The 25120-nt window shown below is 46.3% G+C and overlaps 1 protein-coding gene across 2 annotated transcripts in view; it reads left to right on the top strand.

Annotated features, from left to right (window-relative positions):
• Window positions 1-407: 407 nt before the first annotated feature.
• Window positions 408-25120, top strand: part of cdh4 (cadherin 4, type 1, R-cadherin (retinal)) — a 174911-nt gene continuing 150198 nt past the window's right edge. Inside the window, exons 1-2 of one of the 2 annotated variants that reach the window (XM_084026410.1) lie at window positions 408-571; window positions 1567-1678. In XM_084026410.1, coding sequence (XP_083882536.1) covers window positions 518-571; window positions 1567-1678 — 166 coding nt within the window. In that variant the 5' untranslated portion in view covers window positions 408-517. The remainder of the gene's footprint in view (window positions 572-1566; window positions 1679-25120) is intronic. The other variant, XM_084026411.1, reaches the window with a different exon arrangement.

The raw sequence follows: 25120 nt of genomic DNA, 5'->3' as shown, positions 1-25120 counted from the left end.
TCAGGGCCAGAGGGGGGAACTGGGGTGTGAAATAGTCTCCAGTTACAGCCGACGGACACGCGAAAAGACTCGGATGGCTGCTTGCCACTCACACAAGCCGGACCCGCCTTTGCTCCATCAGAAAGTGAAAATCTAAATAGCCTGGAAAAAATGACCCCCACCCCACCCCACCCCACCACCCCTCCTCCTCCCAAATGATCCCAAAGGTGCACGCGGAGTCGCGTGCGGCTCTGATAGCGCGCGCTGCCGCCGTTGCCGCTCCGCCGTGCGGTAGGAGGGGTTGTAGTGACGCTGCCATCCAATGAGCACCGGCTTCCTCCGGACCGAGCGCAGCGGCTCCGTCTCAGTGGCACTTTTGCGCCAGACAAGTAGGGACGGTCGTTCGCTCGGCACCCGAGGAGAAGAAGAAGAAGAAGACACCGGGCTGCGGGAATTACTGAGGTGTATTTTAACGAAGAAGACTCATCTCCTCCTCCTTTTATTCCCCCCCTCTCTCTTCCCTCCTAAACACGCGAAGATGAACGTTGGCTGCGTCATCCTGGCGTGCACCTTACTTGTGGTCGCATCCTCGGTAAGATGAGTTTCATTCCTCCGCCCGTCTTTGCGGCTAACAGCGCGGTGGAAGTGCCGCACTGCCGTGGTGCTTTTGGTCGGGCTTTCTTTTTTTTTTTTTGTGGCGCGCGGCATGAGCCCCGCGGAAGTGTCCGTGTGCGCGTGAGAGGCTCACTTTCCCCCCCTGCAGCGCTGCGCTAAAGGCGACGTGACGCGTGTAATCGAGCTTCATTCGGCGACGTTTAAGTGCGGTGGGAAAAAAATAATAATAATAATTAATAAATAATAATAAAAAAGTCAGCGACAACTCCCCCCCCCCCTAAAATAAACTGCGGTGATTGTAGAGGACGCCGGTTTCTGGAGGGGCTTCTCCTTCTCTTGGCTGGGATCAACTTCCTGTCCTTCCCTTCGTTTCTTGGATTAATGGCTCACTTGACTACTTGTTTAATCACAAGGGGGATTTTTTTTTTAAACGACATTCAAGGAACTATATTTTGTGTTACTTTATTGTCAAACTTGAGGCAAATGATGCTCTAAAATCCGCTTTATTTCCCCCCAAATGTCTGTTCAGCCTTGTTGACGTGCAGTCTGGGAAATACTGGGCTGACTGTATAATGCAACAAAGTGCAACATATTTCCTGTATTGAAATGCATGAATTGATGTGATGAATGAGGCGGCTGGCTGTTAGTGTGGAGAATGAAATGCCTGCTGAAAGAGGAGAAACGTGTGCCTGCGGTATGCTTATGAATCAACAGTACCTCTGCTGCCTTTCATGCACTCCCCGTCACACTCCAGCCAGCATGAACGTGTCCAGGTGAAGCATCCCCACGTTGACGTCATTATCCTGATCCGTGTGATCAGTTTATACCCCTCTCAGCGCCGCGATCACGCTGGCGTTAACATCTGCCGAGGGTGATCACGATGTGTGTCGTTAAACGGCGTCTGAAGCCGGTCACTCCACTGTATCCAGACTGTTACATTCATGGCTGCAATTCTTGCTTTCTGTTCCTTAGGGGAGTAAGGCGGGCCAGCCCCTCAAACCCCCGTGCAGACCCGGCTTCTCCCACAACTTCTACACGGTGATCGTGACGAGAGACGTGCTGCACGGCCAGAGCATCCTCAAAGGTAAGCCCAGCCGCTGCTGCAGCTCGTGATTGGATGCGTTTCCTCTTCCCTGGCCAGATGTGTCACCAAACCTCAGTGGTGAGACGCCTAAAGAAGGTCATAACACTCGTCTTCAGCGCACATGTTCCAGCAGAAAGAGTTGTGATGATGCAGCTGGGGTTTGGCGTGACAGCCAGGAGTTCTCTGTTAGTATGTTTGCAGGTGGAAGCCCCGAAACTTTACTTTTACTCCCACTGTTTGGTTGTAATACATGTTCCTGCCCCTTCATTCTTTGTTTTTTTTTGGTTTTCATCCACTCCATGTGTTTCCAGGGCGTGCCGTGTGTTGAATCTGCTGTGAGGTTCATCTTCAGCTGTATGAAATTATGCCGTTGTTTCGTGGGTGTCGCTCGTTCACATCCTAGTTTCCCAATTTGAATAATGGAACCAAGAAACCACTTTGACTCCACAGAACATGTTTCATGAAAACCACTTTGTTTTAGTAATATAGGCCCTATATTCACATTATTCTGCTGTTTCCTTTTCCTCTTGCTTTTTTCATCTGAACACATAAACCTGGAGATGAATTCTTTTCACTGGACATTGAAAATAGTCAGCAATGATTTGAAAAACAGTAAACACGTTTGTGAAAACCTTGGCGTCTGATAACCTCAGCTCCCCCCGGACACCTTTTGCATTTTATACGTAGCCAAATGCACCGCTTGTCTGTTATTACGTGAGCTGCTGTTTGCCAGGAGGAAATGGCATTCTCCTTTTGTACCAGCTGTTTGAGCATTTTCCCCGACTGCAGGCCAAACAATTGGCTTATTCGGGAGGTTATTTAGTTATTTAGGAGGCTGACAAGGACAGCAGCCAGTCAGTGGGGAGCGAGTTAGCCTGGAGGGGCTCGGCGCTCAAGGCTTCTGCCTGTTTGGAAATGGGCTGCGGTGTCCTTACTGACCCAAACTATGTTAGCAGAGTGATGCGTCTAGACAGATAACGTATGTTGGATTCTGTGTTATAAGCACGTTAGTCTGTGGGGAGGGAGTGATGGGGAGGAGGGGAGGTACATATTAGCTGCTCGAAAAGGTTAACGCCATCAATTTGGTTTACCTTATGTGCTACATCAGCGCCAGCTTTGCTTCCAGTCTCTCGCTTTCATTTTGTCCATCTCTGTGTTTGTTCTTGGTGGGGGAAAAAAAAAAAAAAAAAAAAAAATCAATCTGAAAAGCCATGCTGTCCTCCCAGCTGGCCACTCAGAGGGTTAGGGGGGGGGGGCTGCAGCAGCTTCCAGTGAGTCCACATGCCATGATGAATGTGCGGGGGCCCAGCCTCGCTGAAGGTCCGTTTTCCAGCCGGGTACGAAGCGGGAGGAAGCCTTTAATACTAACGCTGCGATATGTGTAACCTGAAACTGTCACTTTCCAGGAAAATAAATGGGCCTGGGATGAGATGAGGGTGGGTACTGGGATGCTCCGGAGTATAGGGGGGGGTTTGCTGGCCCGCTGTGGGCCGTGGCTGTTGTTTCCCCGGGGAGGTGGACGGTGAGCGATGGGGGGGGGAAGAGGACCAGAGAGACCAGCAGGTGCAGCGTGAACCAGGCCTCTGTTTCCAGTTGCTGAACAATGTGTGGACCACGGCAGCTCTCTGCATGCTGACTCTCCTTTCTTGTTTTGATCGTGTGAGGGTACCTTTGGTCTGATTCTCCTTTCTGATGTAAAATGGAAGTCTATATCATTGAGTGTGTGTGTGCTTCAAGGACCATACTTTTCCATTAGTGCTGACCTTTTGTGCATGTTTGAATGTGGAAGCATCGTGGGAGAAGGTATAGGTATTGATGGAAGACTCGGGTTGAGAAGAATGAGAAGCAACAAAGGTCTCTGACCAGATGTGAAGCGTGGATGTTGTAGCTCATAGTTGGAGTCTCAATAGGGCAACCTGCAAGTCTATATGCATCACTTATTCTTTTTTTTTACATGGTTGAGTTTAAAAGGGTGGTGAATATTCTCAACCCACAAAGGACCTTTTTGATTTCTGACTCTTTATATGTGCATTTCATTTCATTTGAGCGTACTGAAGGTAAAACTAAAAAAACATGCCACATTTATTTGTATACGCTTGTTTTCTCTATAGCGACCCCTGTAGGTAACGTGACGCGTCTGGAGAAGATTTGAAAGGTCGTTTTTGAACGGTCATGCATCACTGAGTGCCTCCTTCGGTCATTCCACACCGGCGTTGGAGGTTAAGAAGGCTGTTATTGCTTTGTGGCTGACCATAAAAATACCTTTTTGTTTAACTAAGTCCAAAAATCTGGTAAGTTGTGCTGAATAAATCTTCCCATGCTCCCGTGGAGATGTTAGTCTGAGCGCTGGGCCGGGATTGGATGGCGAGGCTGTGGCGCACAGACAGGCAGACAGCCGGGCTTTGAGTCGCGGTCCGTGCAGATTCCCGCTGTGGGCAGATAAGCCGTGAAAAGGAATATTCCGGTGATTGCACATCGCTGTGTAAACCATCACCTCGCTCCAGGAGCCGGAACAGACACCGAGGAACACGGACAAGAGGATGCGGCCGCCGCACAAAAGACATTGATTTGAAATACAGTCGGGTCAGGATAGTGTCCACTGTCAACGCATATTTGAAAAGCCGGCAGTGATGAGTTTCACCCTTTGACCCTTCGCCAAGACCCGAGAGCCAGTGATCAACGCCGCTCCGTGTGGTTTCAGATGCCTGCCTTGACTGCATATTTTCGCTTTGTGTCGTCAAGATTATGTGACAAAGAAAATGACTTTGATGGATTTACTGGATTGTGGGAAAAAAAACTATTTTTTTTTTTTGAGAGAGAAATCGATTTCAGTTTCTCGGCGTCAGGCTTTAGAAATGCAGCGGACACTTTGCAGTGGGCAAATGAGATTAAAAAAAGAATCCCGACGATACCTTAATGTTTTCTGCCAGACAGCAGCACAAGATGTGCGTGCTCCGTAACCTTTTCATAAAGCCCATGAGAGAGAGAGGATGGGTTTGTTTTCATTTCCAGCCTCCTGCTTTTTCTCTCCAAATCACAGGAGATGAACTCGCCCTGTGAAGAAAATAATGCACAGTCGGGTCCTTCTATTGCAGATAAAAAAACACACACTGTACTTTAATCTAAAAGATTAATTTAAGGAGGATCATGCCTCCATCAGCTATATGCTTTCTGCATTGGCTTTTCCTTTTGTTTAATTCCCCCTCTTAAAAGTTACACACACAAAATGACTTGTAACATGACCCCAATTAGACTATCTGGCGAGGGGCCATATCTGCTTTGAAAGCGCCAGCTCGGCGTTTGCCGTGCCGTGGAGAACTCCTGACTCCTAACCTACTATCCAAAGTGACAGGGCTTTCTTTTTTTTCATAAGGACGTCCAGACCCAAGACCCACAAGGAGGTTGGGATTACGTTTCCAGGCATTTGATAAGCTGGATGCCATTTTCTCTCTGACTCAACGAACGTCTCTCTTGTCCTCCGGAGAGTCTTTCATCTCTGCAGCCGGAGACCTGCAGTCTGTGGCGAGCTGATAGAATACAGGTACAGAAGATGAGCCACATCATTTCTCTTTATCTCACCTCGCCTTCTTACCAAACCACGCTACGCTCCTATATCCCCTCAAACTCCCTGCAACATGACATACATGCTGAGCCAATTCCATCAAGCAAGCCACCCAAGATATAGTACATGCCACGGCGCAATCCTTTTCATCCTGTTTTGTAGTCGTTTCCTCCACGGTGGCGGTACGTTAAAAAAAAAAAAGTGTTTTTTTGATGGATGGGAAACGGTCCGTCAGCATAAATCTGATTGCCTCTTGTCGGGGCTTCCATGTGAATTTTCTTAGTACTAGTGCACTGATCTCTGCTGAGCTCCTCTGCTGTGTACTGGTATTAGCTCCAGTCTGGTGGACAGTCCATGGGTCATGGCGTACGCTCTCGTGGAGTTTCATTACAGCTCTTGATGGATGCGTGATTCATGCCGACATCCTCGCATGGAGAGGAGTTGTCGGAGGCGAGGCCGAACGCCTGGGACTCCCGCCACATTTCTTCTTCCCCTCCTGCCCCCCCCCCCCCCGTTTGCCACCTCTGCTGGGGGAGATTATGCAGTGGATCTACGTTTCCTGACAAAACGGGGGTGAGCTAATTACGCCGTGGATTTCTGACCTTCAAACGGAGCCCGCCACTGATGTTATCAGACCTCATCAGACCACAGATAGCATCTGCGAGAGCTGGGGGTGGTGATGGGTTAAATCATGCTTTTATTATCAGGGAAAAAGAAGAAACTAGGCACTTCTGATGGTTTTAGCCCCCCAAAAAAATGAGTCCTTGGCAAGGGATTAACGGATAAGAAAGAGAGTGTTGGGGGAGGAACTAGAGACTACTGTATTTCTGGAGTTGAGACAAGGGCAAATTTACATATATATAATAAAAAGGAAATATAATAAAAAGAAAAACACTCTGAGAAAAAGTTTAAAGTGGTGTTTCTGTCTGCAAATGACTATTTAACCCTCCTGATGAATGTGTCTTCTGACATCTAACTACTTTCAGAAAAGAGTCTTTTGAAGAATTGAACACCACGTCTACTATTGATGACCTTGTATTTTTAGAATACTATTTGCATTTTTTATCGAAAACCTTTTTTTTAATTGGCCGCCCTCCCTCGCTCCAAATCAATGTGTATTAGAGCTTTGCATCTCGCTGTCCTTTAACGATCGGTGGCCTTGATTAAGACTCTTCCGGCTTCTTTTTTTTATTGTTGCAATGCAGAAATGAACAATTTTCCCACCATGAGACCTCTGCTTCACCCTTTAACTGTAAGACTAAGCCATGTTAGTTGCCCCGGGGGGGCATGCACACATCTGAATACAAATCAGGTCTTCAGTATCGAAGTTACTTCAAATCCCTCACTTGCATCCTGCTTCTTTGTGTTGTCATGGCAATGCACACTTCACTTAGGTGGATTATTGGATGTTTAATTATCACAGCAGTTAATATATAGAAATATATGTAGCTTTATCTATAACCCTGCAAGAGAGAGTGGAACGGAGAGCCTGAGAGCTGCCGAGTGCAAACCTCGCCTGTCAGAAAATAATGTGGAAAAGCTCACTTTGAACCAATTTTCCATTTTCCCTTATCAGTCTGAATTTGTGGCTTTTTAAAGCTGCGATTGGCTTTGAATCATGCCAAGCTTTCTCCAGCCAACAAACAAACCACATTGGGAAATAAAAAGCAAGAATCGACACGCTGCATAGACCACATTTATTATCCTGTCCTTCATCTGCCTGTGTGACTGTTAGCAGGAAGTCCAGAAGTCCTCACGTCAAAGCTGCAGGAAATCACACATCACCATCACTGTCCCACTTTTAACAGAACTAGGTGACTCCTCAAAGCCCTCCGCCTCCTACACACAGCAAACGTAGCACCACAGGCGGGTAAGACCATTGTGAATGGGGCATATGTTGGTGATGCACTTGAAGCAGGACGTTTGATGTCGCTGCTAATTCCCCTACAGGTGCTATTGTTTTATCGATGGTAATCTTAAGTGTTGGTTTTTATTCCATTTCACTCGTTTTATGCATTTATGATTATTTTACGGTTATGGATAGTGCCGTTTACCTGTTTTATATTGCGTTTAATGTATTATGTGCTTTAGGAGTGAGTGTCTTTACTAAGACAATCACTCATGTTGATATGGCAAGAATGACTTGAATCCTGAATGTGGGCTTGATCACTAATGCTGAAGCTAGTTAAGAAGACCACATGGGTCTTCTTAACTTGCTTGGTAGACCTGGTCCTCCCAGGTCGGGTCCTACAGAGGCTAGACCAGATTCCCCCCCAGCATTCACCAAGCCCACATCGAAACAATCCAATGTGCTGGTGTGGAAGAAACTTCCTTGTGTCTTTGTTTTAGTTTTTTTAACTTTAAAATAACGGTACAAATACATATTCCTGCTGGAAAAAAAGACAAATTTTACCTCACCGATGGTAAAACACGAAACATCCCGATTCCAGCAATCACCGACTCTGGTTTGGTTGACAATAAAAAACCTTATTTCCCAGAGTTAGGTGTGAAAATGTGCCGTCTCCGACCTCAGTGCTGTAACGAGCTCGCTGAGTCAGACTCGTGTGAAGATCTGGACGGGCAATTTCTCACCTCAAATTTAGTTCAGAAAACAGATTTTGGTTCCTGGCATATTCCCCTGAGAATACACGCATGCATCCTTGAAAAGTCCAATAAATGATGGACTCGCTCTCTGATGGAACTCAAAGGATCGTAGAAACGTGAATAGGTGGGATTCGGCATCCTCTCGCTCAGCTGGACCTTCTGGTTTCTCTCCCCCACACCTTCTTCCTTCCTGAGTCGGGGCTTCAGAGTGACGGATAGCCCCTCACCAAATTGATGAATTACGGCCAAGTGGTTTGACCTTGTGGTTTGCCACTCGACCTCTGATGTTCTCCGGCACTCATTCCCCTCAGTTTGTGGGCACTGGAGGAGATGAAAAACACGGACCAATCAAAATGATTTACGTTAGGCTTGACTCAACACATAGATCCTTTTGAGCTGCTGAGTGCATCTCCAGAGGGCCTCTCTGTATTGTACTGTACAGCCATGTTTTTGAAGCCATGGGCCTTTTTGCTATTCTATTGCCTTAATTAAAAGACTGCACTGTCAAGATGCCTTTGTTCCACAAACTCCAGTATCAAAAAGGTCCCTTGCCAGAGAGCAGCTTGTGCTCTACTTTGTCCTTTGGATTAATTCAGCCTAGAATCTATATTTGATCAGGGCGCCTGCACACTCTTGTTTCTACCACATTTTCCTGTTTGTTTTCCCTTTTAATGCACGAAACACACAGTTATTTACTTACAATACGCACACGCGTGGTATGTTTTTGTGCGTGTTTGTAGACGGCGCTCCATCCAGAGAGTGATTATCTTAAATGGAGAAATTAAAGGATTACAAACCAGCCCAGTAATCCAGCTGTCAATCTCATGGCTCATTAGTAAGCAAAGTGGAGGGATGAGAGGGAGAGAGAGGAATGAAGGTTTCCTGTATTCCTATATTGATTAACAACAGGAATTACTAAAGCGGAGGCAGCGGCGACACTGAAACTCAATTTTTCCACAGAATGAGGAATATATATGCTGAATAAAAGCTTTGACATTTCTCACGAATCCAGTTCTAAAAATCTGATTTATTTGCTCCCTGGATTGCAAACGCCGTCATGCTACTCAGCTGCTCGGCTCGAGTGCATCACACAGCATTAGGATGCACCGGAGCAGGACTCCGTACATCACAATCTGTTATAGGGATTACTATTTTTATATTGTACCTCCTTATGAGTAAAAGCTTTATTCAGGGCTTGCTTCCATTCACCATTTAAAGGTCCCCTATTATACTGTTGTTCATCAATTTCACACAGCTGTCAGAGGTCCAACAACACTGTTTTCGATATGCATTGCGCCCAAACCCATCCGTGGTCCTGAATTTCAGCTGTCTAAAAGTGGATCAAATGAGCTCTGCTGAGAACAGGCTGTTTCTGTGTCTGCACCTTTAAATGCTGATGAGCTCCGTCTGTCATCGCCTACTTGGAGAGCCACAGAGAGGATGCTTACGCTAGCGGTAGCATGCGCCAATGTTTACATGGATGTATCGCTATGGCTCGCCTATGTGTCTCAGGTGAAGTTGCTGGGTCCCGTATGGTTGGGGCAGATCCTTTTACGAGGGTCAGAACGCCCCCTCTCGGATATCTCCCATCATCGTGCAGAGGAGTTCGGCCGATGTAAATGACTCCCTTCGTAACGTAACGATGGGAGCTGAATCTGAACAGCCTGTAGTAGTGCCGTAGTACCAGTGGGGGGGCTGCAGAGACCTTGCAGGAGTCGCTTGTTTTCCTCATTCTGGGAGTTGGCAGGCTCAGGGAGGACCAGTTTATAGGTGTAGAGACCAGAGAAAACCTGTTTTTCATAATATGGGATCTTTAAAAAAAAATCTAATGAATACATGCAACTACAATGACATACATGCCAACATAAAAAAGATTAGCCATGGCGTTGTAAGATATCCAGCTTCTCTGCCGTTTCTCATCAGGCTCTGAGGCGCATAAAAGAAAGCGGTTTGGAAAACGGTGGCGGCATAAAATAAAATAGAAACACAAATCCTGACTCCATTATGGGGGAAAAAACAGGGGGAAATTGCATCTGCTATGGCGGTGGGGCTTTTTGGATTTGATTGTATCAATTTACTGTCTATTTTGATCTAAAAAGCTGGCTGTGTGAGGGCTTTTTCTGCTTGGGGATGCCCACTGCTGGGAACTACTTCTTCTGCAGCCCATTTAATGCGAAACTCGCCATTCTCTTCCCGATGAAGATTTAGAGGACTGTCTTTTTTTGATCTTGTTATCATGTTAGACACAAGGTTTCGAGTTGTGCTCTTTCAAAATGGCTTGATTTGTTGAAAAAACAAAAAATCTGACTGTCACCACAGCAGAGGGAAGTCGATCACACACGTTTCTGCAGCCTGTCTGCTGGAGAGAGCTGATTCTGGCGGGGGTTCAGATGGCTGACTTGGAAATCACAAGACGCTACCATGCTGCATCCTGTTGTGATGCAGATTTGTCTGTGGGAGGCCGACAAGTCTGCACATACGCCTCGCTGACCTGAATAAACCGCTGAGGAGTCGTTGATTCATTCTTTTTCCCTGTTCCCTCTCGTCGCCGGGCTCCGGTGTCAGGAGAAGAATATAATCGTTTCATGTTTTTTATTGCTGACTTTGCTTTCTTACAATGAGCACATTACCTCCGTCTGTCTGTCTGTCTGTCTGTTCCCCCTTGAAACCTGCGGGAGATCATGATGCCACCTCTAACTCCCTCCCTTATGAATCCATTTCCTCGGGGGGGGGAACGAAGACGTCAAACGAAGCCCAACTTGCTCATCTCATCTATATTTAGAGCTGCACTCAGGCAGCAGCAGGTCACAAACACAACTTATATCCCTCACGCACGCTGACACACACTCCCCGTAGGTGTTAATTCATAGTAGCAGGGGTCCCTGTAGGTTTCTGCACAAATGCTAAATGTTAAATGTGCCATTATACTATTAGCTCAGGTCCACATTATAATCATCCACCTGCAGACCTGTACAGTTTCTGATCTCTGCAAGAGAGCGTGGTCTCACTTCAACTGACAGGGAATAAATAAAAAAAAGAGAGATTGTTTGCTGAATGTGATTGTGCCTCTTTGTAGCGATTTCTCACTTCTCGACATGTTTGTGCGTGAATTGGATATATAGAGGCGCTCTGTAAACACCCATGAGAAGATTATAGCCGTCGGCCAGCAGCAGTCAGAAATCCACTTGAAACATCATTACCATGCCAAAGATGTCCCAGTTGCACTCATAAACGTGCCTTTTGTTGTCTCTGCAGAACAAGATGGGAGTTTTTTTTTTTCTCTCCAAATGCGCTTAAGCTTGATGTTTGACATTCTCGTCTTTATTTAGTCAAAGGTTGGTTATTCATCGAAGTACAGAGGAAAATCTGGGGTTGAGGACCCACTTTTTTTGATTGAAATATGGGAGCAAATCAATAGAGCCCTCCTCTTTTTGCTGGCAACGTGCAACGCAGACACATGCTGGTAGCATCGATCACAGCTTCAGAAGAATCACAGTTTTCCTCCCCTGCTCCACTCCGTCTCTCCGTGGGTGCCTCCCCTCCCCTCTCCAGCTCCTTCTCTTGTCTCTTTTCTCTCTGTTGCCTCGTATAGGTTTTCAGATAAAAATAATAGCTCTGAGAACCAACAGAGAAGCAGAGAGGCATAGAGATGGAGGAGAGGGAGTTGGTGACAGTGTTTGCGCTCTGCACCACAACCGAGCAGTAAGACAATACGAGGCAGTCTGACTAACTGTGGCCTCTGGGAATAGACGCCTTCTCATTGCCATAAACAGACATTAAAAAAAAAAGAAAGAACCCTAAACAAAACGGATGCAGCCACATTAGTGTGTCATCATGATTACAGCACGGCAAAGTGAGTGATGGCTTTTACACCCAGCCACCTATTTAAATGTCATATTTATAGCCGGGTAAGCCAATCCAACATCAAGGCTAACCCAAATGATGACTCGCAGACAAACGGAAGGGCCTCGACACTTTTGGTGCCGGCGCAATAATAAATAGATAAGACGATAGCTCACGTCTGCACCTTAAGGTTTATTTTTTTTATTTGCAGCCCACAGGTTTGTACGTTTCTAATGCCGTTGTTTGCATTCGAAGCAGAGGAACTCTAAAAGTATCGTCTTGAAGCCGAGCGTTAAGCGTCCCCGTTGAATAAGCTCAGCTGCCCTGCGGGGCCACGGGGCCTCCTGTGTGTAACTCACCTGCCATGAATAAACATCCGTGGATATCTGGTGGGTTTCCTGCTGATTCACAGCGGGATTTGCATGTATTTGATGCCGTTCCAAGATTATATTCAACTATGGAGAAGCCGTGTGATGCTTTGACCGCAGCGTTGGTTCTCCCTGGTATTTTTAACCGGCATTTTTTTCCCCCCTTGCTGGGGTCGGGTTCAAGTCCCATAGAGCTCATTATCGTGGCGTTAGGGTGGATGTTGGCAAGTCTTCCACCTTCAGGCCCTGCAGCATGTTAGATGAAGAGGAGTTGGAGGAAGGTCTCAGCATCAATGCAGCGATGCGTGTTGTCGATGGCGAGCTGCATAATGGTGTGTAGAGTAAAGAATTACCTTAAACCTTAAAATGATACATTAGGATGTTGGCTTTTTGATGAGTTTATTGAAAGAAATGTGTTAAAAACAATATTGAACACTGAATAAACTGAATTGGAATATTGAAGATTTAATCTGGACCAACATGGGACCTTATTTTTGAAAAAAAAATGGTTTTTAAAATTTTTTTATCCTGGATGGATTATGTAGTTGAAAATATGTAGTTAGATAGACGACACGCCCAAATGTCGCATAAGTGCTAAAGCTACGATAATTGTGTTTCGTTCCGTGACATACTCACACTTACAGGTCTCGTTCTTTTGATTCCCTGCCGCCAATAAAAACACTTCAGTAAGATAACGTAATGTTACATCTGTGCATGGAACTTAGCTAAGTCACTTAGCTAGCTAGCAAGCCAAGGTAATGCTACGGTTGTGCAACACGAGAGCCGTAGTTCACACAAAACTAAATGACACTGCGACAAAGTGCGATTTTCTTGCCTTGCTAAATGATCCTTTAATGACAAACATCACACGTAATAAATAGCATCATTCAAACAGGATCCTAAAATAATAAAAAATCATATTAGCGTTAGCTATTCTCTTAGCTTAGCCTCGTTTACTAGCATAGCCTTCAACCACCTACAGTTAAGAACAGCTTATCTCTGCTAACGCTAACGTAGAGGTCGTGGGTTCGCTAAAAACGTATCCTTGTCACTAGATGTAACTTCAATTTAATTTGCACACGTAGACCTAAGAGCAGGGCTCTAAACTAACTTTTTGGCTCACCTGCCAAGGGGACCGGAAGATGAAAGAATAGAGCAGACGCCAAAACAATCGCTTCACGGCGCGGGACGGCCGCGCCTATTCGCGGCGCTCACTCACTGCGCCAAACTTTTAATGAGCGCTGACGCGCACGCTACGTTGCTTCGGGGGAACTTTTTTCTACAGCGGTGACGGGGGAGCTACTTCAGTGTGACACACAACAAATCACCGGTTTAGCTTGACGTTTGCTACCGTCATAATTTATCAGTTTACAGCTACTACAATGTTTTGTTATATCATGCATAATTTATTGCAAGAGCACGACCATCGGGACAAACATTTACCCGCCCCAGTGGCATGTATCCCTCCAAAATTAAGTCGCCAGGGGAATATTTTAGTTGCATTTGGCGAGTGGCGACCGCTAGTTTACAGCCCTGCCTAAGAGATAATTATATAGATTTGTTCTGTCAGTTTGGATACGTGAGCAGGATATTTTGCCGTAATGTGGCGAGAACTGTTGCCTCTTTGCACTTTTGGGGATTAGGTTTTGCATGTCTGATGAGGCCACTTATCAAACTGCCCGAATACCAAATATGTTGCCTTTAGTTAACAGATTTTTAGCTCTAATTCACATGAATCCAAACAAAAATGTTTATCACACAGGAATGGTGTGAGCTGCAATTTAACAGGGAACGTAATTAAGCTGCAAACTGAAAGGTTGAGTTGGTAATTATTCTTTAAGAGCATTTTGAGTGTTTGTATCGTAAAACGCGCCGTGGAAAAGGCTTGCAAAAACTCCTTGTTCCTCCCAGCGATCGCGTGAATACTCGCACTTCAATCCTAATTCACAGCGTGTATTTTTCATTCTAATTCAATCAAATCTCAGCGTTCACTTTCTCGGCTGCCAACAGAGGGGAAAATGCAAAAGAACCGCTAACTTTGTCTCGTTAATAGGCATTAACAGAGAGTGGCGGTGCCAAAATGTAAGCTGCGCCCCGCACAGTACTTGAAGATGCTGTTTTCACAGAATTCTCTTAATCATCAACCCCCCTCCAGTTATTCAGATATTAAATATGCAGGAGGCACGCGAGGCAAAACATCCCAACATTCATAAACTGTGTGAACCGCATCCAAGAAGAATCGTTGCAGATATGCAGACAAATTCTTGCTTTTGAGATCGTAAAGATGCTGGCGAATTAAACAGAGTGACAATCTACATCGAATCTGCTCACACACACACACACACACACACACACTGACAGAGAGAGAGAGACAAGATCATTTTATTTGCTGGTGTAATTCTATCAAGCAAAGACATCAGTAATGGATCACACATGGATCACTAAGCCTCCTCTCCTCTGCTCTCCTCACCCCTCCTCCTCTCCTCTCCCCTCCCCTCTTCTCCTCTCCTCACCCCTACTCTTCTCCTCTCCTCTCCTCTCCTCACCCCTCCTCTTCTCCTCTCCTCACCCCTCCTCCCCTCCTCTCCTCTCTCCTCCTCTTCTCCTCTCCGCTCCCCTCCCCTCCTCTCCTCTCTCCTCCTCTTCTCCTCTCCGCTCCCCTCCCCTCCTCTCCTATCCCCTCCTCTCCCCTCCTCTCCTCTCCTCCCCTCCCCACCTCTCCTCTCCTCCTCTACTCTCCCCCCTCCCCTCCTCTTTCCTCCTCTACTCTCCCCTCCTCCCCTCCCCTCCCCTCTCCTCCTCTTCTCCTCTCCTCTCCTCTCCTCTCCTCTCCCCTCCCCTCCTCTCCTCCCCTCCCCTCCTCTACTCTCCCCTCCTCTCCTCTCCCCTCCCCTCTCCTCCCCTCCCCTCCTCTACTCTCCCCTCCTCTTTCCTCCTCTACTCTCCCCTCCCCTCCCCTCCTCTCCTCTCCCTAGTTTATTTTTATTTTCTCTCCTTTTTCTCCCTCTTGGAAGACTTTTAGATCCAATTTGCAGTCCTTTCTGTGCCTGCGTTGCCGTCTTTCTCGACTTCAGAGCGTTTGCCAGCCCGAAGCTCCGTGTGAACTTCTCTTCACACTCTCAAGATTGTATCTGTCGTTCGGAGGAGAAGTGAAGGAAACGGGGGACAAGCTGTTGATAGTGGACGTCCCTTTTTTCGTTATTTGATAACACATATGACGAACACAGGAACACATATGTGTGTATTTCTGCTTGTGTGTACGCCGGCGTGCTCTTCTTCCATAATCTTACCACACACCACCACCAGTCAGAAGCTAGGCCCTTGCAGGCTGCATTCTAAATACTCTCAAGGCTGGAGGCAAAGCAACATGAATTTCAATGAATTATTAAACAGGATTATTTATTTACTTCCTCTGCACCCTGAACCACCTAACTGGCAAATCTACATAGCATTTTTCGAACCTGTGGCACATTTGTATGCATAATTCACTCACGGCTGAGTATTTTCTTTAGGATGTCGAGTTTAGTCTATTCCCTTTGCACCTTTGGGAATCAGGCCCAGTGGACTTTAAATTGTGTAGCTCTGTTTTATTCTAATGGACTTTGATTGTACATCGCACCGCGCTTACCTTCACCAAGAAATCGAAACGGCAATTATCTAAATTTGTTTTGTGGGCATCGTGTGGCGCCTCTGAATTTAGGTTTGTTTTAGATTAATGTCATTGTGTGTATCAAGTGGTGTTGTTCTGGCGGGTGAGGATGTGCCAACTGTGTGTGTGTGTGTGTGTGTGTGTGTGTGTGTGTGTGTGTGTGTGTGTGTGTGTGTGTGTGTGTGTGTGTGTGTGTGTGTGTGTCAGACTGTGTTGGCAGCGAGAGAAAGCGATGAATAAGCGAGCAGAGGACTGGAGCCCTGCCAGCCCGCGAGACTCCAGCGCACTGCAGATGAGCCAAACCTCCATCCATTCACATGGAGCTCTTCATGGTGGGGCGACATGCTCCCACCGGCAGTGTGTGTGTGTGTGTGTGTGTGTGTGTGTGTGTGTGTGTGTGTGTGTGTGTGTGTGTGTCAGATTTGATGGGCTGCAACGTGTTGATGTGTCCTGTAATTCCGCAGCAGTTTCCATTAACAGATATTGGGCCATCTTAAAGGCATGATTAAATATCAATGCAAACCTCCTGAGCCAACAACCTTGGTTTTTATTATGAACTTTGAATGAGAAAATCTTAGCAATGGCACAGTAAACATAATTATGTATTTATAAAAACCCCGCCTTGGATCATTAACGGCGCGGCACACATCGAACATGGCACCTACATAAATGGCAAACGGGCCACGTGGAAGTGAAGCGCAGAGTGTGAGACATATGCAAATGGGACACATGTGATGTGTAAATCAAGGTTAATGAGATGAAGCCTCCATTCCTGCAGTCTGAGCCGACCTTTATGCGTTGCCATTCATACAGTGTGATACTGCGTGTGTGTGTGTGTGTGATCAGAGACATCAGCAGGACTAACACTGCCGTGATGGAGGATGCAGCTGGAGGACAGTTAGATCCAGCAGGATCCTCCTGATATAACTGCCAGGGGTGATAGAAATATGAGTCTTTTGTATCGGGGCAGAATCCGTTAATGAATGGAGCCCTCAAGGCAAATAAATGCACATGAATTGTGAAGCCTCATACAGGCTTTCTCTGTAAATCCTGTTGTCAGACACCTCGTCTTCCACACAGATTTACGATCATTGAGAAGCTCTTTTACGTTTTACTGCAGGAGGGCTGTACGAACCGCTGAGACGTGGAGACATTCATGTCCGTTTGTCGTCACCTAGAAAGCATGTATTGTTTTCACCTACTGCACTGTATAGCTTGATCATTTACAAATACAAATGCTCACAGAAACAAATTTCCAAAGTCTTCCTTAAGTCAAAAGTCAAATTTTGAATGCAAGATCAGAAGTCATTTTTTTGCAAGATATGCAAAACGCTAAGATGAAAAGTCGAGTGCAAATTGCTTTCATTTGGATGTGAACCCAGAAAGCAATTTTCAGAAAGAGCAGGAAGGCAAAAAGTCAAGATGCCCTCCCACACAAAGGAGGAAGCTAACCGCCACCATGACACGGGAAATCTGCTGTTTTCTGGTTTTAATGAGATTTCTTTGTCATTAGATACTTCCATAATATAATGATGTGTTTATCCCATTATTATGGCAAACCAACGGATCATTTGGAGAGAGAGCCGTCATTATGACGCCAACATCTCGTTAAAATAAGCGACTCCAAAGTGAGCATGATGCTAGCAAAGCCAATGTGGTTAATGTGTTACATGTGAAACTATGGTTAAAAAGATGCTCTGAAAGGCTTTGTACATTCGCATTATTAGCACATTACTAAATAGGGGTGAGTATTGGCAAGAACCATACGATACGTATCACGATACTTTAGTCACGATGAGATATGTATCACGATATTGCGATATAAATAAAGATGAAAACACAAGTACCTGTATATGTACATCAGATGATATTGATCAGAGGACAAATTGAGTCAAAACTATTTCATTCAAAACAGCCTCTCCATTTTATTAATTCCCATGAAATTCACTGGAATAAATATTGAAAATAAAATGAAAAAGGATAAAGTACTGCATTCACAACACGTCTAAACATGAACCTTTTTTTTTTAAATCGATCTTTGGAGTTGAAAAATCGATATTGTATTGGGCGGCAAAGTATCGCGATATATTGCCGTATCGATATTTTTACCCACCCCTATTAGTAAATGTATATATCACCTTATCATACACAGAGGTCTTTCAACGTGGCAAAGAAAGCAAAAAAAAAAGGAAAGAGAGAAGTATAAAATTATATTAATAAAAGTAAAGACAAGTTTTATGAAAAAGTAAAACCCCATTAATAATGAAATATCTCTTTTAACGGTCTAATTAAAAGCATTGGAGAAGAGAATAGCCTTTAAAAATGGCTACAGCAGTGGGCAGCATGATATCTGAAAGCCGCTTCACCACATTATTCGATTTAACGCCGGGCACCACTAACTGACCAATCGCTGCCCATCTGAGAAACTACCTGGCTTTCAATCAGCAAACTCCGCTATATATTTTGGGCCCAGACCATTTAGTGACTTCTAGGCAATAAGTGAGGTCTTAACAACTCTTCTATATTTAATTGGAAGCCAGTGCAGGGATCTAAGAATTAAAGAAATGGGTTCTCTGTTCTTGGTGTGTTCAGTGTTCTTGCAGCAGCATTTTGAATGAGTTTAAACTGTCCGATGGTCTTATAGGGGATGCCAGCGAGGAAGCACTGCATTAGTCCATCCTACAAGAGAGCTTTACTAAATCTTGTTTGGACATTTTTCATTTCAGCTATGTGTTTTTAAGATTACTGTTGATTAGCTGTAATGTGGCCACTGACATGTAAATATTCATCACTGATTACCTCAAGGTTCTTGACGTGGATGTTAGCTTTTAGTCCTCTAGAAGCAAGGTAGCCTTCCTTTTTTTTATTGGTGAGGAGGAATATTTGTACGTCTTTATTTGACTGAAGGAAAGTGTTTACTTTCTCAAGGTGCAGACATTATGAGTTCATTGTGAGAGCGTAGATAGATCTGGGTGTCATCTGCAAAGAAACGATAAGCAACCTTATGGTCTTGGAGAGTTTTAAGAGGGAGCATGTTCAATGGTTAAATAGGAGGGGCCCAATAACTGATCTCTGTGGGACTCCTTCAACAGTTGAAAGCTTTTAAAAGGTCTGTTAACATTTATTCAGGGCTGAGCTGGTCTTTATGGGTTCAGAGAGGGACGTCGACTTTGCTCTTTAATGCTAGAATCTTGCTGTGCCTCATAACAAGCACACGCATATGAATTATTAAAATCTGTCATTGTCAATTCCTCTGATGTTCATAGTCCATTCATTAGGCTTCGACTCCATCTTGTTCTCGCTCTCATAACGACAATAGGAACGATTCTTGTCATTACGACATACTAACTTATTATTTCATAAAAGGAGAAGATCCGTGTTGGAGAAAGACACATCTGAGTGTCATTTTAAGGAGAACGGTTTCTGCTTTTCTGAAATAAGTAGCTGTGTTATCATTATTAGCAGGAACAGAATATTTTCTCTTGTGGGGGCAGAAATACAGCACTCTAGCAGTTTAACCAAAGCGGCTGCCCTTTATGCACTGTGTCCAAGAATGCGTTTCATCTGAGTTTCTGGTGCAAAGCGGACTTCTGACCTCTGCTTCTCCCTGACCAGTCTGCGTGCCATCATCTCCTCCACATGTACAGTACTGAAGCACAGTGGAACCGCAGGAAGTAGTTTGATGTGTGGGCTCTGGCGGTGCTGAGCGCCAGGTCTGGGTTCTGGCAGGGGGCCTCCCAGGGGGGGGGAGGGGGGGGCTACCCACTCCTGAATGTCTCTTTGAAGTGCTGAGGGAAGGTTAAATGCAGACAGGGGTGTATAATGGCTGGAAAAAGAGCTATGCTGCCGTTGTCGTATGCAAACGCTGCTGAATCGAATCCAGCGGCGTGCTGCAGCGCTCGGGTTACATGGCCGACATAAACATCAGAGAAAAGGTGTTTTATCCGCTGTAGAGTGTAAAGGATGTGCCAGGCAGGTTGCGTTAACTATCTCACCGGGCCCCTCCCTCTCATCACATGGCCGTGCACTGCAGCATCCACAGCAGGGAGAGCTGCTCTGATGAGGAGAAGCAGGCCGGAGAGTCGAGTCGGGCTAATGTAGGCAGACAGCAGCACCGCAGCCTGCTGCTTCCTGTGTTTCTGCGCCTCCGCCACACTTTGTTTCTTTTGTCTACATTTGCCCTCCTCTATCTCTTCCACATCATCATTTTTCATCCTTGCCCCGCTCTTCGACATTCATCACTCCCTCCTCATTATTCACCCCTTTTTGTTTTTCTGGAAGCACTTTGGTGTGGTCTCTCGTAGTCTTGCTCGTGTCGAACCCTCCTGTAATGCCTCCGCCTATTGTATTTGTTTTACCGAATCAAGGCCACAACAGCGAGGTCTGACAGGCCTCTCCATCACGGCCCCGGTGATTGATCTCGGATGGGCTTCGGCAGAGTGAGGACTCACGGGAAAAAAAAACTGTGCGCGTAACGCACCGACGTGCTCGTCCCGGAGATGGTCGACATCAACGTGGCGGCTAAGCGGCGACGCGGGACACAAATTTAATTTCCGTCTTACCGACCGTTTGATTAAGATGAAGCAATTTCCATCACGTTCCTCTACTTTAGATGTGAGCACTCACAGTAAAAGCCCATTTATTCACACTTATTTAGATGAGGCTCCATCGCTCCATTAGCATGGAGGCTGTGGCCCCTTGGCGGGAGATCTACTCCTGACATCCAACTCCATCATCTATGCCGGCCGGTGCCAGCGTCGGTGTCCAGCACAGAGAAGATGGCACGCGGTCACGGGGCTCCTCCCGGTGGCCTCGCTGCCGTCGTGTAAACAATCCTATCGTGTCGATGCGGCGTTAACGTCGTCTAAACGTCTTCTTGCAACTCTCTAAATCAGACTATATTGATCCATCAAGCTCTTTCAGCGCCATTACTACAAGATTTGAAAGTGCCTCAGCTACTTGGGTTTGATTTGCTGCATGTGTGAAATGGGATCCAAACGGCAGCGCCGTCTGTTTCCGTTTACACAGAAGGCTCCATTGATAAGAAGCGATAACGGGGAGATCTCCCAGGGATGTCTGAGTAACGGATTACACAGAGTACCGTGACCAGCGTGCACATGGCGGACAGAGGGCCTGTGTCTCATGCGTGGGCACTGAAAAGGAACCAGGTGGAGGCGAAGAGAGTTGCCCTTTGACCTTTCACCCCACCGGCCCCTTTCCTCCCTAAACATATTCCATTCAGTCACTCCTCTCATGGTTAAGTTCAGCTGTATTGAAGTTGAATTCTGCCCAATTCTGTCATAATTGCATCGGGGGATGGGGGAGGCTCTCTTTGCCATGTGATGATTCCCTCCGGTTCCTTATTGTCCTCGTCCTCTGAAATGCCACCAAATGTGACATTTAGACCGTCTGAAGCTCCGTTTAATTTCTGTAGAAAACGCTGTGGGTCGTACGTGGAGCTGTAGTCAATCTCTGTGTACGTATGAGGTCTGTTGTCTCTTCAGGAAGGGTTGAATTCAAGGCTGCACTGGGAGTGGAGGGGGAAGGGGGCATCGATAACCGAAGAACCACGTTATTACTCTTTATTTGAATTGGTTATTCGGTTATTTCGTCAGAGGGAGTCGGTGAGCGAGTGAGGTTATGAAAGTCCCACGTGGCTCGGCCATCCCCGAGCTCAGCACATTAATGAATGAGCAGAACTCACCTGTCACTCACACACACACACACACACACACACACACACACACACACACACACACACACACACACACACACACACACCCTCGCGGTGCAGGAGGGCTTCAATTTGCTGCTCCTCTCCCACAGAGCTTGGCATTCAGTCGAGCGTCCCTTTATTCAGAGAAAGCATCCGCGGCAAAATAAAACTAGTGCCATCTGCTCCATCTCGCCGTGCTTCGCCGCCACAAAGCAGATGATTATCAACCGGAGCCTGCTCGGCTTCAGCGGCGCTGCTGGAGCATCTCACCCAGCAACCCAAACATCAACCCGTTTTCCTGACGAGTCGCAGACTTCCTGTTTTTGCACTCGGGATTCTCTGTAACGTGATTGTTCTCCGGACACATAATCGACATTTTATCCAGTGCAAGACATTCTGACATTCCAAGCATAATTACATCTTATGTAATAGTATGAATGCAGGCTTCTGTGTTCTCCACTGTAGGTAGACACACCATGGTGATAATGGACAGCGTGCCCTTTGGAGGCTGATAGTTTGCCTTTTTTTCTGTCCCTGCTCCGTCTGCACGGACAGACATTAACGGCTAGCCAGAAACAATAGAGGACACTGGAGATGGAGGCGGCGGGGGTCCGTCGGTCCCCTCCTGTGTCCGTCTTTTATAGGGAAAGTGTATCTCAGCAGGCCACTGTGTCACATGTTGTGTACAGCCAAGAGAGGTGCACATTTACACGCCAAGGCCGTGTGGTACATGTGCATCCTCTAATGACTGAATGTGCCTTTTATGAGAGGTTTTATAGATTATATTAGAGGTGTAACGGTTCATGCGATGCATCGATGCTTGTCCGTCCTATAGATTCAACTAAATCTGCTAAAATAAATAAATAGAATGAATAGTTTTGGCTTCGACAATAATCCATATAAATGCTTTAAATCTTAATTATGATGAATGTTTTAATACGTTTAAGACACTCTCTCCCCTGCCAGCATGAAGTCTATAGAAAACTGTTCAAAATAACTGAGCAATGTTTCATTACATTTTTGTATTCAGCATAAAATATTATGCAGGACTAAATATGTTTAATAAGTAATTCTGTTGACGCTTTGCTCCTATGTCGGGGCTATGGTCTGTTTCTCGACTCTCATCGACAAAAGGTCACACACTGACTCTGGATAAGTACCTCACACAACCACAATTCAAAACATCCAAACCGCCCCTTTAAAGAGAAGCCTGCTGTTATTGAGAATGGATGCGACTAAATCAGCTGATTTACTGGTTTCCTCAGTCCCACTGTTGTCCAGCAAAAAAACATCCTGCTGCTGTACATACCTAATATTGTGTTAAACATTGTCGGTCGGTAGAGGGTGTATAGATGGCTCATTCATCTCCTCCCCTCTGGAGAATACCAGTAGACCACAGAGAATCTGCGTGATTCCTCGGTGCCGACACCAGTGCAGCATCATCCGCTGTGGCATTCAATATGAAAGCTCTCTCTTTTATGCAGATCGGCGCCGTTCGCTCTGCTCGTCACCCTCACACTGTTTGAGACGGGCGTGTGTCCTGCCTGCCATTGCACATATAGTGTCCACCCTATCACCAAATGGATTTTCAATAGAAAAGTCTCCCTCCCCTTCCGCCTTAATCCCATTTGCGGCCTATTTGTGTGCCTTAAAAGTCTGCCGCTTGGCTTGGCTGGTCCTTTTTTTCTTCTTCTTCTTCTTTTTTAGCGCCACAGATCTGGGAGACAGAGATCACATGACAACAGGGAGGGAAAGTGGAGCGGAGTGTTACAAGAACAGGGATGAAGACATGGCGGGACAGGATGTAACGCAGCGAGGCAGCCAGAGAGGCGAGCCGACACGCGGCCGACGCATCCAGCCGTCGAGGCGCTCTCTGTGCTGTTCTTCTCCCAGACGGAGCTCAGGTTGAATAGCTCACACGATAATTCATCCACCGATGGAACACACGGCAACAGGCGGTACACGGCACCCAAACAGAGAGGTCACACAAATCATACGAGGGTTTCACAGTGGATCAGTTATCAGCGCTTCAATCCACGTCAGGCTGGGTCGTGAGCCCAAAGGGTGGGAGGTGGTGGGGATTAGAGCCCACGCTGTTTTCCAGTATTTAGACAGGGGTCCTCTTCCAGGAAAACAAGGCGGCGGTCCGAAAACGAGGTGCAGGCTTATTTCGTAGATGCTGTTTCTGACATACTGTGATGCCTTCTAGCCTGTTTACGTCCCATTATGTTGCACCGCGGCGCCTCGTTCGATACCGCCGTGTGAACGAGCCCCGGCCGAACCCAGCGAGTCTCCCGCCGTCACCGCCGGTGTTTCTGGCGGGAGAACGGTGGGGATTGAGAAGAAGAGAGTCATCTCTGCTCCGAGTCATGAGGAGGCACTGCTTAGGAGTGTGTGTGTGTGTGTGTGTGTGTGTGTGTGTGTGTGTGTGTGTGTGTGTGTGTGTGTGCGTGTGCGTGTGCGTGTGTGTGTGTGTGTGCGTGTGCGCAGACACAGTGGGAACACATTGTTATTTGCACGCGGTTCACATTCATTAACAGTTCATACTAGAGAGCATAATTAAAAGCTTGCTGTGTTTGTAATTACCCTGTAGCACCTGTTCCCCCACTGCACGACCCCCCCCCCCTCATCCCACAATGCAACACTGACTATCACATTCTCTCAGACGTCGGTGACGCAAAGGCGCCGCAGGGGCACAGTTTAATCTTTTTTTTTTTTTTAAAGTTAGATGAGATTCACAAAGTTGAGATTTGACTCATTAAATCAGAAGAGTCATTAAAACGGGATCAGATCGAGAAGTAAAGTCGACGTCGGGGCCAAACCCCGAAAGCAACGCAAACAGCAGAGGGCCCAAATATTTAAACGCGGCTGATCTAATATTCGTGGGCGGCTGCGGTGTGACGAACCGCTTCGCCGACAGATGTGAGCGGCCGTAAAGACTCGGCTTGTGACTGTTTTTGATGAGTCAGGACCCCCCCAAGGAAACCAGAGGGAGGAACGAGACTAGTGAATGAGCCGGGAGATGATGTTTCATTAGGCATTACTCACCAGGGCTGCTGTGTCTCTCAGCTATAAACCTTTTTGTCTTTCGCTGCTCGAGTTCAGACACAGCTGTTGTAGTGTGAGGAAGTTTAGGGAACGAGGGAAAAGGCAGTGAATGGAGGGGAGACCGGTGACTCAGCACTGCCTTTACTATCCATTCATTTCCTGTAATGCAGCCTGTCTCTTTAGCCTCTCCCCATCCGACTAAACACACGTCTTTCCAACTCTGCACCTCCAGTCTATCACTATTATTCATTCTATTATCTGCTATTATTCACTGTTATTCAAGAAAGTGATCCTGCGGCGGGAAGGATGGGAATAAAGGTGTTGATTAGAATAGGTGTCAATAACGCCGATTAAAATCAATCCTGCGTTACTTTTCCCTTCACACTCGTTCTGGCCCCGCCCGCTCCGTGACAGCAAATTCCTCCAGAAACCTATAAGGTCAAAGGTGGATGAGTAATGACTAAGCGGCACAATTAACAAATGGATAATGGCTCCCACCGCCCCCCATCCTCCTGATCTGACGGCTTCGCAAAGCAAAGCCTGGTAATGACACTCGCTTCATTCAGGCCACAGTGGGAATTTCTTTCAGCCGTCTAGCATGATAATGACCATTTGGCCAATTTTCTCTCTTTTATCAGGCCTAAGCTCTTCT

The sequence above is a fragment of the Eutrigla gurnardus genome, assembly GCF_963514095.1.
Source record: "Eutrigla gurnardus genome assembly, chromosome: 2".
Lineage (NCBI taxonomy): Eukaryota > Metazoa > Chordata > Actinopteri > Perciformes > Triglidae > Eutrigla > Eutrigla gurnardus.
The sequence above is the reverse complement of the archived record's forward strand: the minus strand, read 5'-3'. Positions and strand labels throughout refer to the sequence as shown.